Source organism: Anoplophora glabripennis, unplaced genomic scaffold, assembly GCF_000390285.2.
Source record: "Anoplophora glabripennis isolate ALB-LARVAE unplaced genomic scaffold, Agla_2.0 scaffold467, whole genome shotgun sequence".
Classification (NCBI taxonomy): domain Eukaryota; kingdom Metazoa; phylum Arthropoda; class Insecta; order Coleoptera; family Cerambycidae; genus Anoplophora; species Anoplophora glabripennis.
The window spans coordinates 404022-418001 of record NW_019416580.1 but is presented as its reverse complement, the minus strand read 5'-3'; the positions used below and the strand labels follow the sequence as shown (position 1 = coordinate 418001).

The window sequence follows — 13980 nt, the reverse complement described above, 5'->3', positions numbered from 1 at the left end:
ACACCCCCCATACCCTCCTTACTGCTCCCATCCAGCGCTAGCCTAAGGGTCACCTTAGTAAAGCGCATCCCAGGCTGCATAGCCGCACCACCCTACCCAACCATAAACATGACACCACCCCCGGGGTTTACACAGATGAGCCGGCGAAGCAAGAAGAGCGCCAGGACAAAAGAAGGTCCCACAAAGCGCCTACACCGGCCGCATTTGCGGTCGGGGACTCCCACAAAGCGCCTATACCGGCCGCATTTGCGGTCGGGGTAGACGACGGATGGGGGCCACCTACGAAGGCTGTCCAGGCCTACACGAGATGAGGTAGGATAAAGAGGGATAATCCCCCTCGATGCCAAATCATTGAGGCCAATTTCTAGCCATGGAATAATGGCGCGGCGCGATTGGTGATTTTGGGTAAGATGTCAATCTAGGGACTTTAGTAAGCACCATTCTTCGTAGTATGTTTTGTGTTGTCAAGTATGTTTTGTGAGTTTTATATTATGCATATCTGTATTCTGTATTATGTTTTGTGACATGATTATGCCATTATGCAAATGTGTAATGACAGATGGGCAAATAAAGTAAACAAATATAAGAAATTTCCAGTGCTAGAATTTATTCGTCCACTTCAATGGCTTAAATAATGAAGAATCTGAAAAGTGTATCTGTGCAAGTTATCGACAGCGATATAGCAGTGCTGTTACCTAATGGTGTTTATGAAATTAAACAAATGGAGACAAAATCTTCCAGATTAAAACAGATATGCCTTTTTTGCCTTGCCTTATGTGTATTTGGAATTTTTGGTTTTGGATACTTCTGCCCTGATAAGGTTTAGCTTTTTTATTTGTCTCTGAGAAAAGTATATGATATATTTGTTTCAGGTGTGTGCCCTCAGTTCCAAAGAAACAAGCATTTTGTTAGAAGATTTTGGTAAACCTTTAGCTCATGGAAGTAGTAAAGTAGGCTTAAGTTATGACGATATGTTAAATGATGATTTTTCTTTTGATATGGATTCTCATGATGTTATGGTTTTTTTGCACATGCAAAAAACTGGTAAGTTATGAGGAAAAGATTAGTATCAGTAAGAATAACATATAGGTTTTGAATCAGGTTGATCTTTCATTTATTGAATTTGTTAGATTTAGATAATTTGTGTTTAAAGTATTCAAAAATTATTCTCTACAAAAAAGTTATTGTACTGTTTGCTTAGTTAGTTTTCCCTTTCTTTTTATGGATCATATACGTTTGGTATAGTTACTATTTTCTTTTTATTATGAATGTCCAAGTCCTACTTCTACATTTAATTCAACATTTAATATCCTTGTGGAAATTATGAAAATATATATTTTTTAATTGATTGTTACTTTGATGTTTGACTTCCAGGAAAATTATCTTGTATTTGTTCTAGAGATGCCATTTTGATAAAATTACACCCTAAACATATAATTCAGAGATATGGCATATGGCAATTATGTGTCTGAGAGTCTGAGAGGTGGATGACAGTTCAACAATGCATTATTCTGATTTCCTTATTTAAAATTCAAGACGGTTTTCTTGAATTGTGAATTAATTTATTCAGATTGAATATATTTTATTGTAGTCACATAATTGTGGAACTGTATGCACTGAACATTTTTTGTCATAATAATTATGCTTTTAGCTTATGGTTTAATTTTTTTGATAAGGGAATATGTGTTTGTTTACTTTAATAGTAAGATTTATATTATCCATTTTTAATACAGTTTATTTTAATTTTTTTAATACATTGCTAATGAATATGTCATATTATAACGTAAATAGTGGTTTGGTCTTTTTGAATAGTTTAATATTTATAATTATATTGCAAAAACAACTGGAACATATTATGGAGATAAAAATTATTTACAATTGTCATAGTTCAAGGATATCCTATTATAAACAAACAATAGATAACGAAAACAAAGGAACTGATTTCTGTCAGAAAATTTAAATTGAAAATTTATCTATTGAATACTAAAACAAGAACATTTTATTTAGATTTATTTTTATTAGTTTTAGGTAGACAAAATGATAAAAAAAATAAATCTGTTTATTCACATTGTAATAAAATTATTATGGAGAATTGCTTATCGATGTTCATTTATAATTTTACAATATCCTGTATATTTCAGGAGGTACATCTTTTGGTAAACATCTTGTTCATGACTTGGATTTAAAAAGACCATGCAAGTGTCCCAGAAAACGTAAAAGATGTTACTGTTTTCGACCTCATTCGAACCAGAGTTGGTTATTTAGCCGATACACAACTGGATGGAAGTGTGGCCTTCATGCAGACTGGACCGAATTAACTAGTTGTGTGGACGAAAAACTAGATGACTTGGAAGATGTTGTTAAAAGACGTTACTTCTACATCACATTACTTCGAGAGCCAGTGTCGAGGTAATTCTAGTTTTTAAATAAATGTCAGTAGCATTATTGCAAAACACAACAAATCCACATTTCAAATTCAAATACACAAGATTGGACACAATATTTAATTTTCAGCAAAAGTGGACAGATTAACACAATAAATCCTTCATGGCAAATAGATCACTCTTATAGGCCGACAAAATTAAATGAATGTTTTCGATTATATAGACAATTCACAATGCAGCAGATAGTGAAAATTAAAGTCATCATTTTTTAATAAAGAATTGCGAAGCCCATACTGTTTTGTAAGGGATGATTTTTGGACCTACATGGACAATATTCATGACGAAAAATTTATTAAATTGGAATAAGTGTAGCAGAAAATATTTGTTTTCATTATCAACTGACATTCAAAAGGGTGTTTTCCTGCTTTTCACAAAATTTTAATTTTTCTTAAAATTATAGCATTATGAAGTTTAAAAATTGGAATGTTAGAATCAAATTAAAATTTATATGAGTATAAATAACTACAAATCTGTTTTTATGTGAAAATTAAAAAAGTGCCATTTTTCAACATTATGTTCATTAAATAAAATTGTCAAAAACCATGCATGTTTGAGCAAAACTGAACAAAAACTACAACTTCTGTTCTGCTTTAAAACGATACACATCAGTTTTTGGTATCTCAGCAGCCAAATCGGCAAAATTACAGTGGTGACACACAGTGGCTCTATACTTGGCAACTGATAGTCAATTTTCTCTTGTAAATTACTAATGTGTTATTATAATGCTGACGTGGGAATGAATATTGAAGAAAGAAAAAAGTAATATTGTCGTTGCTATATTTATCTAATTTTTTTCGCCACTAAGAAACATTGGTAATTTCTTTCCAACATTATTTTCTCATGCCTTACCAGTATATTCAAGAATTATTATTTCACTACATAATTTTTTTATTTCAATTTCAAAGACATTCATATCAATTAGCATTTATTATATCTACGTATTTTCAAAAATGGTCTTAAAACAGTTATGTTTTGAAATATCCCACCTGAAGCATGAGTTTTCAGCATGTTATTTACTAAATTAAAAAAATATGAATACATATTTTTTGCAGAATAAAAAACAGTAGGATAATCTATATAATTCTAAGATGAAGTAGCTGTGCAGGAAATATAATCAGAAATATCTTTGTAAAAACTATTATACAATGTATCGTTAGAAAATATTTTATTCTTAGAATATATTGCAAACATCGGCAAAATAATCTACCTATATATTTTTAAATTAAATATATAGATTACATATTTTTTAGAGACTCCATAGAAACTTAAAGTACTACTGTGAGAAGTATTTGATCTTGTAAATGTACATCATCTCATTTCACCATTTTATAATTTCCAAACTGTAAAATTTTTAAATACGTCTGCATTTATTACATACAGTCTGTGAATTGTGAAGGGTCTCTGCAGACTGAAAATGATGCATATTCTGCTATGCTCGTCTTACAATTTCCGCTCATCTGAATTTGCTGGTTTGCATATGCTGTGATATTATATACAGGATGTTTGAGGATTGATTTGCAATATTTAAAAATTGAATTCAGGTCAAAATAAAAAAAAAGTCCTATAGAAGGTGAAGGAATGTCCGGAAATTCTTAGCTTTCAATATTTGGAAAACAATTGATATGATGCAATATATATTCTGTAAGTATCTTTTACGAATTAATAAATACAAAATTTCTTAAAGATATTTATCCGAGTTCCGTCATGTGCAAAGAGGGGCTACTTGGAAAGGATCCAAGCATTTCTGTAAAGGTAAAGCAGCCAGTGATAAAGAAATTCCTCCTTGCTATGAAGGGGACAATTGGGAAGGGGTACAGTTAGACGAATTTATAGACTGTGACAGTAATTTAGCTGCAAATCGCCAGACCAGAATGTTAGCAGATCTCGAATTGGTTGGTAAGTGTGTTTGTCCATTGTCAGTTAACATTCTAGATTTAGAAAAAATTAATTTGGCTTAATTTTCTTTTTTTTTTTAAAACAATGCAAAGTTTATCTTTTCAGCAGGTCACTCAACTGAAATTTAAGATATAAATTCTATTTTTTATTTAATCTATTTTAATTTTTTAGAGACCTGTTTTATTAAAAGGATATAATTATTTTATTTATCACAGGATGTTATAATAAAAACTATATGCCGGAAGCTGATCGTGACAGGATAATGTTGGTTAGTGCGAAGAAAAACCTCCAATCAATGGCCTTTTTTGGTTTAACTGAACACCAGAAGATTTCGCAATATATATTTGAAGAGACATTTAATCTTAGATTCGCCATTCCTTTTGAACAAAATAATGCCACTGTATCGAGCTCCACATTGCCTACTTTAACGACAAAACAAGCAGCAAAAATATCTCAGCTAAATAAGCTAGATATTGAATTATATAATTTTGCGAAAAAACTACTTTTTGACAGATTTGAAAAGTTGAAAGCCAGAGATTTAGATTTCGAGGAGAGATTTAAACATTTAGGGGAGTTGACAATTAAGAACGGTCCTACTGAGTTTGATTGGGAAAAATTAGAAGATCCTACAGAGTCTTCGAATTGAACCGATTTATTTTTTAATTGAGGATATAAAGTGCCATATTTTGTACTGTGTTATTTTAAAACTGTGTGGTGGAATTTTACTATTAATTTTCACTAATATCACATTTTAATATTACCTACTTGCTCCCGATTAGTCGGGAATAAATAGTGATAAGCAAAGAGATGGGACAGCAACGCGCTTGGTCAAGTAGACCTGTGCCCCCGGGTCTGCTTCCCTGCATGGGAACTGACAGTGATCCTTTAGGGGCTGATTTTTGTTTTCAGCACAGGATCCAAACAAACTTGAACTGAGATGAGAAGTGAAGATTTTATTTTCTTTTTAGTTGAATGACTACATATTATGACTTTAAAATAATTTTAAACCACGTTTTTAGACAGACCTTTTAAATTTCACCTCACTATTGGTTGAAGTTAAGAAACGTAATTCTCTTTGAAAAGTTTTTTTTAATGAGATACTATTAGATGTTTTTTAGTGTATTGAAAAAATCTGTAGAAGCAACAAATATAAAGTAAAGCTGTGGTATTTAACACCAAAATAGGTTCATAAGTTTAACACCCACAGGTTTAATATTGTAAGATAAAAAAATATATTAATAATTAAAATATTGCTTACCATTTCTCATTTAAAAACTGGTGTTACTTTTAAAGAATTAACTATATACAATTTTAATGCAACATTTACAATATACATTCAAAGTATTACTGATAGTTAATGCTCAAGTAACATCTTTTAAGTTTATGAAGCCATAGTGGTATCTAACTGTATGGGGTGATGTCCATTTTTTTTTTCAAATTTAAGATATTTTATTTTTAACTACAATTATCAATTGGCTAATCAGTGATGTTTGTTGTATTCTCCATGTTATTTATGACCTCCTCCCAACTTTAACAATTCCGGTTTTGACTCGTCCAACCAAACTCTTAACTCACTGTTATTGTTAAAAGCAACTCCACGTAAGGAGTTTGACAAAGAGCGGAAAAGGTGAAAATCAGGTGCGAAATCGCGAGAGTAAGATGGGTCCCAATTCAACTCCCGAATGGCCGTTTTGGTTATATTGGCAATGTGTATACATTGTCATGTTGTAAAAGAACATCATATCGCTGATCAGGTCTTTTTTTACTGAATAGCCGTGTGGAGTCAGCATAGTTGTTTTGTTTTGACAGTTTGATTGTTTGGTACAAGTTTATGATAAAGAATCCCTTTCCAATTCAACCAGACACATAACATTGTCTTCCAGGGATGAAGTTCTGGCCTTGTTCACAGAGTTGCTTGTTTCTTGGGACTTAATTCATTCTTTCCACTGGTTCAAGTTCACTTACAGACACTATTTTTCATCATAGTGACAATATGATGAATAAAATGTTCCTTCTGACGACAGATCAAAACGTGGGATCCAAGCGCCGAGTCTTTGAACTTTTTCCATCGAATGCAGGTGGGTTACTACTATTTTGTGATCATATCCCTTCTTCTAAGCCAATACCCTTGTTGATTGTCTTGGATTTTTGTGAAGCAGTCAATTAAATTGCTCTTCATGTCTTGAAATCACCTTTAAAAAGCGAAAACTATCGGCGGGCCGTTTGTTCATTCATCGAATCATCACCATATATGGCACAAATTTCTCGAGCAGCTTGAATGGCTTTAGCGTTTTCCCTGTTCCGATTAAAAACAAAAAGCAAGTGCCGAAAATGATAAATTTCATCAACTTGACATTCCATTTAAAATGAATGAAAATTTACAAAAATTAAATCAAACGAAGCAATCAAATACACAATGTGATGGAGCAATAAATCCTCTTACGAATGACGTGTCACTTTGACAGTGCGTTTAATTTTCGTGTGAATTTTTAAATATGATAAAAAAATGGACATTACTTATTCCTCATCCCAATACATTCATTTTAAGTAAAAATATTCAATTGGAATATTTCGAATAAATATTTACAGCACACCGTTTGTGTGTGTGTGTGTGTTCCGTTATTTTGAAGTGTTTAACTATCCACGAACTCTAAAGACTAGAGGTTATTATATCACCATTTAAGGCACTTCATTAATAATTTTAAACATCTTGTTAAATTTACCAATTAATGCTTTAAAGGTTCAGTAGCAGTTTGTCAATTTTCGAGGTGATGATCTAAAAAATTTATATCTAAAACCCTTTCCTGTAGAGTCCGTAAACTGATGACGATATAAATCCCAGTGAAGAAATGTACACAAGATATTCATACAATTTCACCACACAGCTCTAAAAGTATCTATGATTATGAAGTTCGGTGTGCCTCAAAATCGACCATTTTCCAGTATCTCATCATTATACCAACATTAAATCAGAATCACTGTTGAAATAATTTGAATCTACAGTAAGATCGTATTCGATGCAAAGTAGAGCAAAAAATTGTCGGTCTTTTAGCAAAGGAAAATCGTGTCATCATTTTTAGGAGGCGTAAGATAAACCGTTTCAAATTTAAAATGAAATTGAATGTAAAATCTGAAATACCGCCGCATACACACTGTGTTCTGGTACTAGCTGTAGTCGGCCAGGTGCATCGAGTGTACGAAGTGGTCGGTTATACGTCAAATACTAACCTGGCGAGCTTGATCGTAGAGCAGGGAACAATAAACAGTGTCGCGTACAGAGGTGAAATGTAGTACATATGTGGAATTTAAATAACGAATTGGATTTATAATAAATTACATTTAAAACAAATAGTTTATGAGAAAGGGATTTTTGTAGGAACAGGGTTCCAGACGTGAACTGATCTCTTCATCGCACCCCATTACGATTCTTTTTTTTATAAGGAGAACGAAGTTTCAAAGCAAAAACCTTGTATAACAGATATACTATAAATATTTACAGAATGAAAACAAAATATAAATCCTATGATATGATTCTATCAAATGAAAACATTAACAACAATTCTCTACCAATCTCAACAAAATAAGTTATTTTTCTACCAAACAAGAAATGTTAACAAATTATAAGCAAAATATAAATTCTATGATTTATGTACTGTACACCAAACTGCATTTTTCTCATCTTCATTTAATATTAATTTCTTCTTTCCACCCCCTTTTTTAGGTTTCTTAACGTCTCCTTCAATTTTCTTCTCTTAAAATTTTGAAAACAGATAATTCGCTTACTCCAGTATATCTAGAACACATTTCCACCAAACCAGTCTTCAGTTTCATGGGATGATCCTTTTCTAAAGGGTTATAGACATTTAATATTATCGTTTTTTATCTGTAACTTAATATAGAATTTTTTGTACCCACAGCAGTACATCCGGCTCGCGAACATCCAGGCACCGCCTCCATTTCTCCATATAACGACAACAGAGCAATAATAATACAAAAAACTTCACTTACTAGCACATAAAATATAATAGCATTCACGATTCACAAACAACAGCCCGAAACACACACAGCACACAAATAAAACACTAAAAACACTTTTGTTACGGAGCACAAGAAATATGATTTCACTCACAAATTCTCAAATAATAGCGCGAAACACACATATAGCCCGAAAGAAATATAATTGCACTTATAACAGTTATAACCTCACAAATATCGCGAGCGAGAAACACGCAGCACCAATACAACCGAAACGAAACTGACCACGCCAGGCCGGCACGCGCTCCGCCGCAAAAAACAAGACATGTCATATGAGGGAGAATGAAGGGAATATTAAATGTATTGTTGTGCTGCCGCCCAATGTGCGAAGGAGAAGCCTTTGTTTTTCATTTTGTCCTTCATAAATATATAACTGTTAATCCATAATGCATAAAGAAATTATTCAATTTCCAAAACCCCCTATAAAATGTGTTGCACTGATTCCCTTGGCAGGCAGTGATTTATTACTTTGCATCGAATACGATCGTACTATAATCTAATCTGAAAATACAGACCTAATAATTAAGGGCAATGATTTCTAATAAGATATTTTGAATAGATTCTATATGGACTATGAAGCATCAACGAAAAATAACTAAAAGCACCTAAAAATTTGAATAGTTGATCAGGACAGTTTTGTGTTCTTGATTGACCTTTAGGAATATTAAATACGAATTGAGTTATATAGCTGCCAATATACTAAATATGTATAGCATTACATGTAAAAATGCAAAGTTTGTACTTTTTCATTGCCGCAAAACTCGTAATAAATATTTTAAAATAGTAGGAGTTATATTGCCGTGACCTTATGCTAATAGTAAGTTTTCCAATGGTTTTATTGAATTTTTTAATTGGTCTATAACTCTATAGGGTAAAATTGTGGGGTGGTATATTATTTATATTTAACATGTAGAATCATCTATTATTAATCTGAGGTCAAATTCTTTTGTTGTATTTACCTGCATCAGGTTTAAAAATGAAATTTGTCCAAAGATTTGACCAAGTTGCAGTTAAGTGCTAATTAATGTTTTTATTAGTTAAATTAGGGACAAGTTTTTAATAAGTTTTAGGCCATTAGAATGTCAAATGGGAAGTCATGGCAGCGCAGGCGATCATAATGCATGTAATTAAATTTAAATTTAATACATACATTCTGATTGGTTGCCATGGTAAATTTGATTCAGATTTTGAAGTTATTTTGAGCAGTTAAATTTCTGTTTTATTAAATATTTTGCTAATAATGATTCCAGTATGTATAGTATATCAGCAAAACCATGGAGTAATCATTTTTGCTTTTGATATATTTCCTTATTTATATTTGTAACTGCATTCTATCCTTAGTAAATGTTTCTGTGTTAGTTTCTTGGTTTGAATTATCAAAAAACTATTAACGTGTAGTTGTGATACATTTACTGAATCAAATTCAGGTGACTTGTGTTACAGAAATATTGCAATAATTTCTTCATTTGTTGCTTCTTCCCAAAGATCATAACTGTGTTTGACTTTTGTGTACTTATGTATATTTTAAAATGTAAATTTTAATATAATTACAACAGATGGTTGAAAATTTTTATCATCAGGGGTATTAACGAAATTTATTTAAAACGATGTGATACAAGGAACAAATGTACTTTCCTATTCCTTCTAGATTAAAAAGTTATATATTTTAAATGGTTGTTATTAATTTTTAACAATATTTTTTCAATATATGTGTATTTATTGTATTGTACACTTTTTGTGGTTTCTTTAAATTATATAAACAAATTATATACTCATAATAGGTGATATAAAATGTATTGCTTTTAAATCACTGCCTTATTTTCTAATTTTTAATGTAGCTTGAACAACAAAAATGTAATCTACAATTGAATTTTCAGAAATAGTTCATATTTTATTTTCAGTTATTAAACTGTTACTCATTACTTTAAAATAAATTTGCTATAATTTTTGTGATTTAACAAATATCGCTTACCATTGTAGATTACATATTGTTATAAATAAAGTGGGTAATGAAACCAATTTTGTTAGATTTAGTTTTTTTTAGTTTTAATTGTATGTTTTAATTAATACCAAAGACTTAAGCAGCTATTAATATACACTTTACTTATATGTGCAATTTAAAAAAAAATTACATTGGAACAGGGTTGTCAATACTTAATTTGATACTGTTAAAATTAACAAATATTTAAAAGACAATCTTATTAGCTTTTCTTTACCAAATAAAATAGCAAAATATTTCTTTTTAAGTAACAGACTGATTTAAGTTAATATTTAGAATGTTAATTAGTTTTGTGCTATATCTTTATCCATGTTTAATATGCATTTCTATCATACATTTATAGTGTTTTCCAGATTCAATAATTTTATGTGGATAAAGGCTAGACTATACAAAAGATAATAATTGTAAATCATTAGTCATGTAATATACAGCATGTAAGAAATATATATAGTTTTTACAAACTTCTCATTTATTTTTATTACTTGTAATACACAAAAAATAAATTTTCTTCTAACAACATTTATTATGAGAACGATATGTTAACATAATTTAGAAATAGAGTAAAATACAATTAAAAAATATGTCTTTCTAAGAATATATCTTTTATCATGATGGCTAGCCACATAGAGGTACATGTTTTTGAAGCAAGATTGCATAAATTACTATTTATATTAGAATGCACTGAATAGTACCTAGCTAATATAAAAAGTAGCCTAGTACGAGGCATATCCATAAAGTAAGAGTAAGGTGTTTGGAGTGATCACTCGAGATACGAGATATTGGTCATTCTCATCCCATCGGCGCATACATATGTTTGCATTAGTCATTTATTATTTGAGCTAAAAAATATAAAGCTCACCCACTTCAAAACCTAAACACTTTCACAGGGTAATAATCACTCGAGTGGTGGGAGTGAACATCTCGAGTGATCTCAATAATCGAGTAGTTACAACTTTTTCACTCCAGATGTCCCATCATTAGTACTGTGTACAAATGTCGTGAAAGAACTGGCAGAACAAATGTTCATGATGAACAAAGAAGTGGTCATCCCTCAAACATGACTGATCAGATGGTGAACAGGATCAAAGAAATGTTTTGTGGCGTTAGTTTGGACAAGATGAACATAGTGTTTACACAAATCTCCAGGTCTCTTCTGCATGAATATTAACGAAGAGTTTGCTTGTTGCATGAGAATACATATTCCCACACAGACAAAGCCACAAATCAACTCTTGGATTCACTTGCCTGGAACTTCATCAACCACCCTACTCACAGCCCTGACCTGGCATCTTCTGATTTTCATCTTTTTTCTTCTCTGAAGGTGTTTATGGGCAGAGAAAGGTTTTCTACCAACGATGAGATCCACAGTGCCATGAGACAATGATCACGAGAGGCGGCGGGAGTTTTTTTTTTGACGAAGGTATTAGAAAGGTCATTTCTCGGTTCACAGTCTATTACTATGTCATAAAATAGTATTTGATGAACTTTTTTAAATATGTAAACTTCATATACTGCCCATTTGATTTTAAAAAATTATGTACTCTGTGGATATGTCTCGTAAGTGAGAGACTAAAATATATTAAACCACCGACAGTTATGACCACTAAAAAGAGTCCGGAAAATGATGTCCATTTGAAATAACTTTTAAAATGATTACATTTAAAAAGAAACTAGTAGAGAATCAGGATCTTAGAAAATGTGGTTGAAAATATTTTGTGCAGCTGGAACTTTTTATTGAGCAACTGTGTTAATACATGACCTCCACGTTTTAAAATCAATCACATTTAAAGGGTTATTTACATAGTATATTATTAAATATTATTAAATATTCTTAAATTATTATACAATTGTTTACATGAATACTTTATAAGTTATTAACATTATAAGAATAATTTTACTTAAATTAATGGAAATAAATATTTGTTCAGTAATCAGTTCGTATATATAAGAAATATGAAATATTAAAGTAATGATTGTTCTAGCATAATTTTGTCAAATCCCGATGGAGGTGCGTAATTAAAATTATCTAATATGATATCCAGTATTGCTCCATCGTCCACTGAAAATAAATCCACATAAGCTTGCTTCAAACTAAATAAATAATTTAAAAAATAGGGATCTATATCCATAACTGATAAAGAAGTAAAAAAATATTATATAAAGTTGTAATGAATACTTTTATGGTATTTAAAATACGAAATAATTAACTCACCATATAATGCTGGATATACAGTTCCCTTAATATTAGAAACTGAATGGTCAATTTCAGTACCATTAACAAAAAACTTGAGCTGTATATGATCAAATGCAACTCCAATAATATCACCTTCTTGTATACATTGTATTTCACCTGCTGTACCATTGGAAATATTAATTTTATAAAGTTCCTGTTTATTGTGATGAATTATGTGATCATGGTTTAATGTCCAAGAAAATTCGTCCATACCACCTAAAATAGAATTGAATTTGATTGGTAAAAGGAATAAATAAATAAGAAAATATACTTTAAATCAAAAATCAATCTTGAAAATAAAAAAATGTGAAGGGCGTGGGTGAAATATTGCATTATTTCATCTTCACACTATGATTCAGAAAGTAGGATTTATTTATAAATTACAATATGTTACCTTGAGTTAGACTCAAATCTGTTTGTCTAGTAGCTAGTCCTACAGACCACGATCCACTCTGTTGTACTTTAACTTCAAAATATGATTTTGACTGTACAAGAGGTGCATTACCTAAAGCAGCGCCAGCCCCACAAACTCTCTGTCCTCCTTTTACTATAACAACCTCGTATCCTTAAAATTAATAAATGAATAGTTGTTTAAATACAAAGAGGATTAAGTATACCCATAAAAGATGTATCTAACTGAATAGGATTTTCTCTAGGAACATGCGGGATAGCTGAATTAAATTTAAAACCGTCTAAACATCCTCTTAAACAACAAAATACTGAAACTGATGACATTTTAATTAAATAGTTTACCTAAACATAACCTATAAACAAAATTGAAAATTGACAATATACTATGGCATTGGTTTGTTAGAAGAATGAGATACGCAAGTGCGCTTAGACCTAGTAGTATCGCCAATATTATAAAGTAATAGTGATATTTATTCACGATAAGGTCTACAGAAATAATGCAGGACATTATCCCAAAACCCAACAAAGATCACACCATCCCATCCAACTACCGGCCCATTAGCCTGCTCCCGGCTATGAGCAAAGTGGTAGAAAAAATTATCCTAACCCGTCTAAGAACCCACTCCCAAGAACTGCAAGTCATTCCAGACGAGCAGTTCGCCTTCCGACCCAATCACTCCACTGAACTCCAAATCCTTCGCCTTACCGAGCACATCACGGCGGCCTTCAACAGGGGACAGTACACTGGTGCTGTCTTCCTGGACGTCGCAAAGGCCTTCGATACGGTTTGGCATGAAGGCCTACTGATGAAAATGCTCACCAACCAATATCCCATATCCTTTACCAAACTCATAAAATCCTACCTACACCACCGAAAATTCCGCATCCAAATCCAAGATTCCCTTTCCACCACCCGTCCCATGGAGGCCGGTGTCCCCCAGGGCACCGTCCTGTCCCCACAC

At 31.6% G+C, this 13980-nt stretch overlaps 2 protein-coding genes across 2 annotated transcripts; one reads left to right on the top strand and one right to left on the bottom strand.

The window, feature by feature from the left end:
• The first annotated feature begins 540 nt into the window (after positions 1-540).
• LOC108910730 (heparan-sulfate 6-O-sulfotransferase 2) lies at positions 541-7388 on the top strand. The gene is made up of 5 exons (XM_018715430.2): positions 541-820; positions 873-1044; positions 2142-2409; positions 4129-4340; positions 4556-7388. Exons 1-5 carry the CDS (start codon positions 635-637, stop codon positions 4984-4986), a joined length of 1269 nt encoding a protein of 422 aa, XP_018570946.1. The 5' UTR covers positions 541-634; the 3' UTR covers positions 4987-7388.
• Positions 7389-8798: 1410 nt separating this feature from the next.
• Positions 8799-13507, bottom strand: LOC108910729 (SPRY domain-containing protein 7). Its single transcript, XM_018715429.1, has 4 exons — positions 13225-13507; positions 13002-13172; positions 12587-12823; positions 8799-12433 (listed from the first exon to the last, which is right to left on the bottom strand). The coding sequence occupies exons 1-4, from the start codon at positions 13340-13342 to the stop codon at positions 12336-12338; spliced, it is 624 nt and encodes a 207-aa protein (XP_018570945.1). The 5' UTR covers positions 13343-13507; the 3' UTR covers positions 8799-12335.
• Between the last annotated feature and the right edge of the window lie 473 nt (positions 13508-13980).

Coding starts and splice junctions, on each gene's coding strand:
- LOC108910730 (XM_018715430.2), top strand. CDS start 635: ATGAAGAATCTGAAAAGTGTATCTGTGCAAGTTATCGACAGCGATATA. Junction 1,045..2,141: donor TTTGCACATGCAAAAAACTG/GTAAGTTATGAG, acceptor TGTATATTTCAG/GAGGTACATCTTTTGGTAAA. Junction 2,410..4,128: donor CTTCGAGAGCCAGTGTCGAG/GTAATTCTAGTT, acceptor AATTTCTTAAAG/ATATTTATCCGAGTTCCGTC.
- LOC108910729 (XM_018715429.1), bottom strand. CDS start 13,342: ATGTCATCAGTTTCAGTATTTTGTTGTTTAAGAGGATGTTTAGACGGT. Junction 12,824..13,001: donor AGATTTGAGTCTAACTCAAG/GTAACATATTGT, acceptor ATTCTATTTTAG/GTGGTATGGACGAATTTTCT. Junction 12,434..12,586: donor TGTATATCCAGCATTATATG/GTGAGTTAATTA, acceptor ATTTATTTTCAG/TGGACGATGGAGCAATACTG.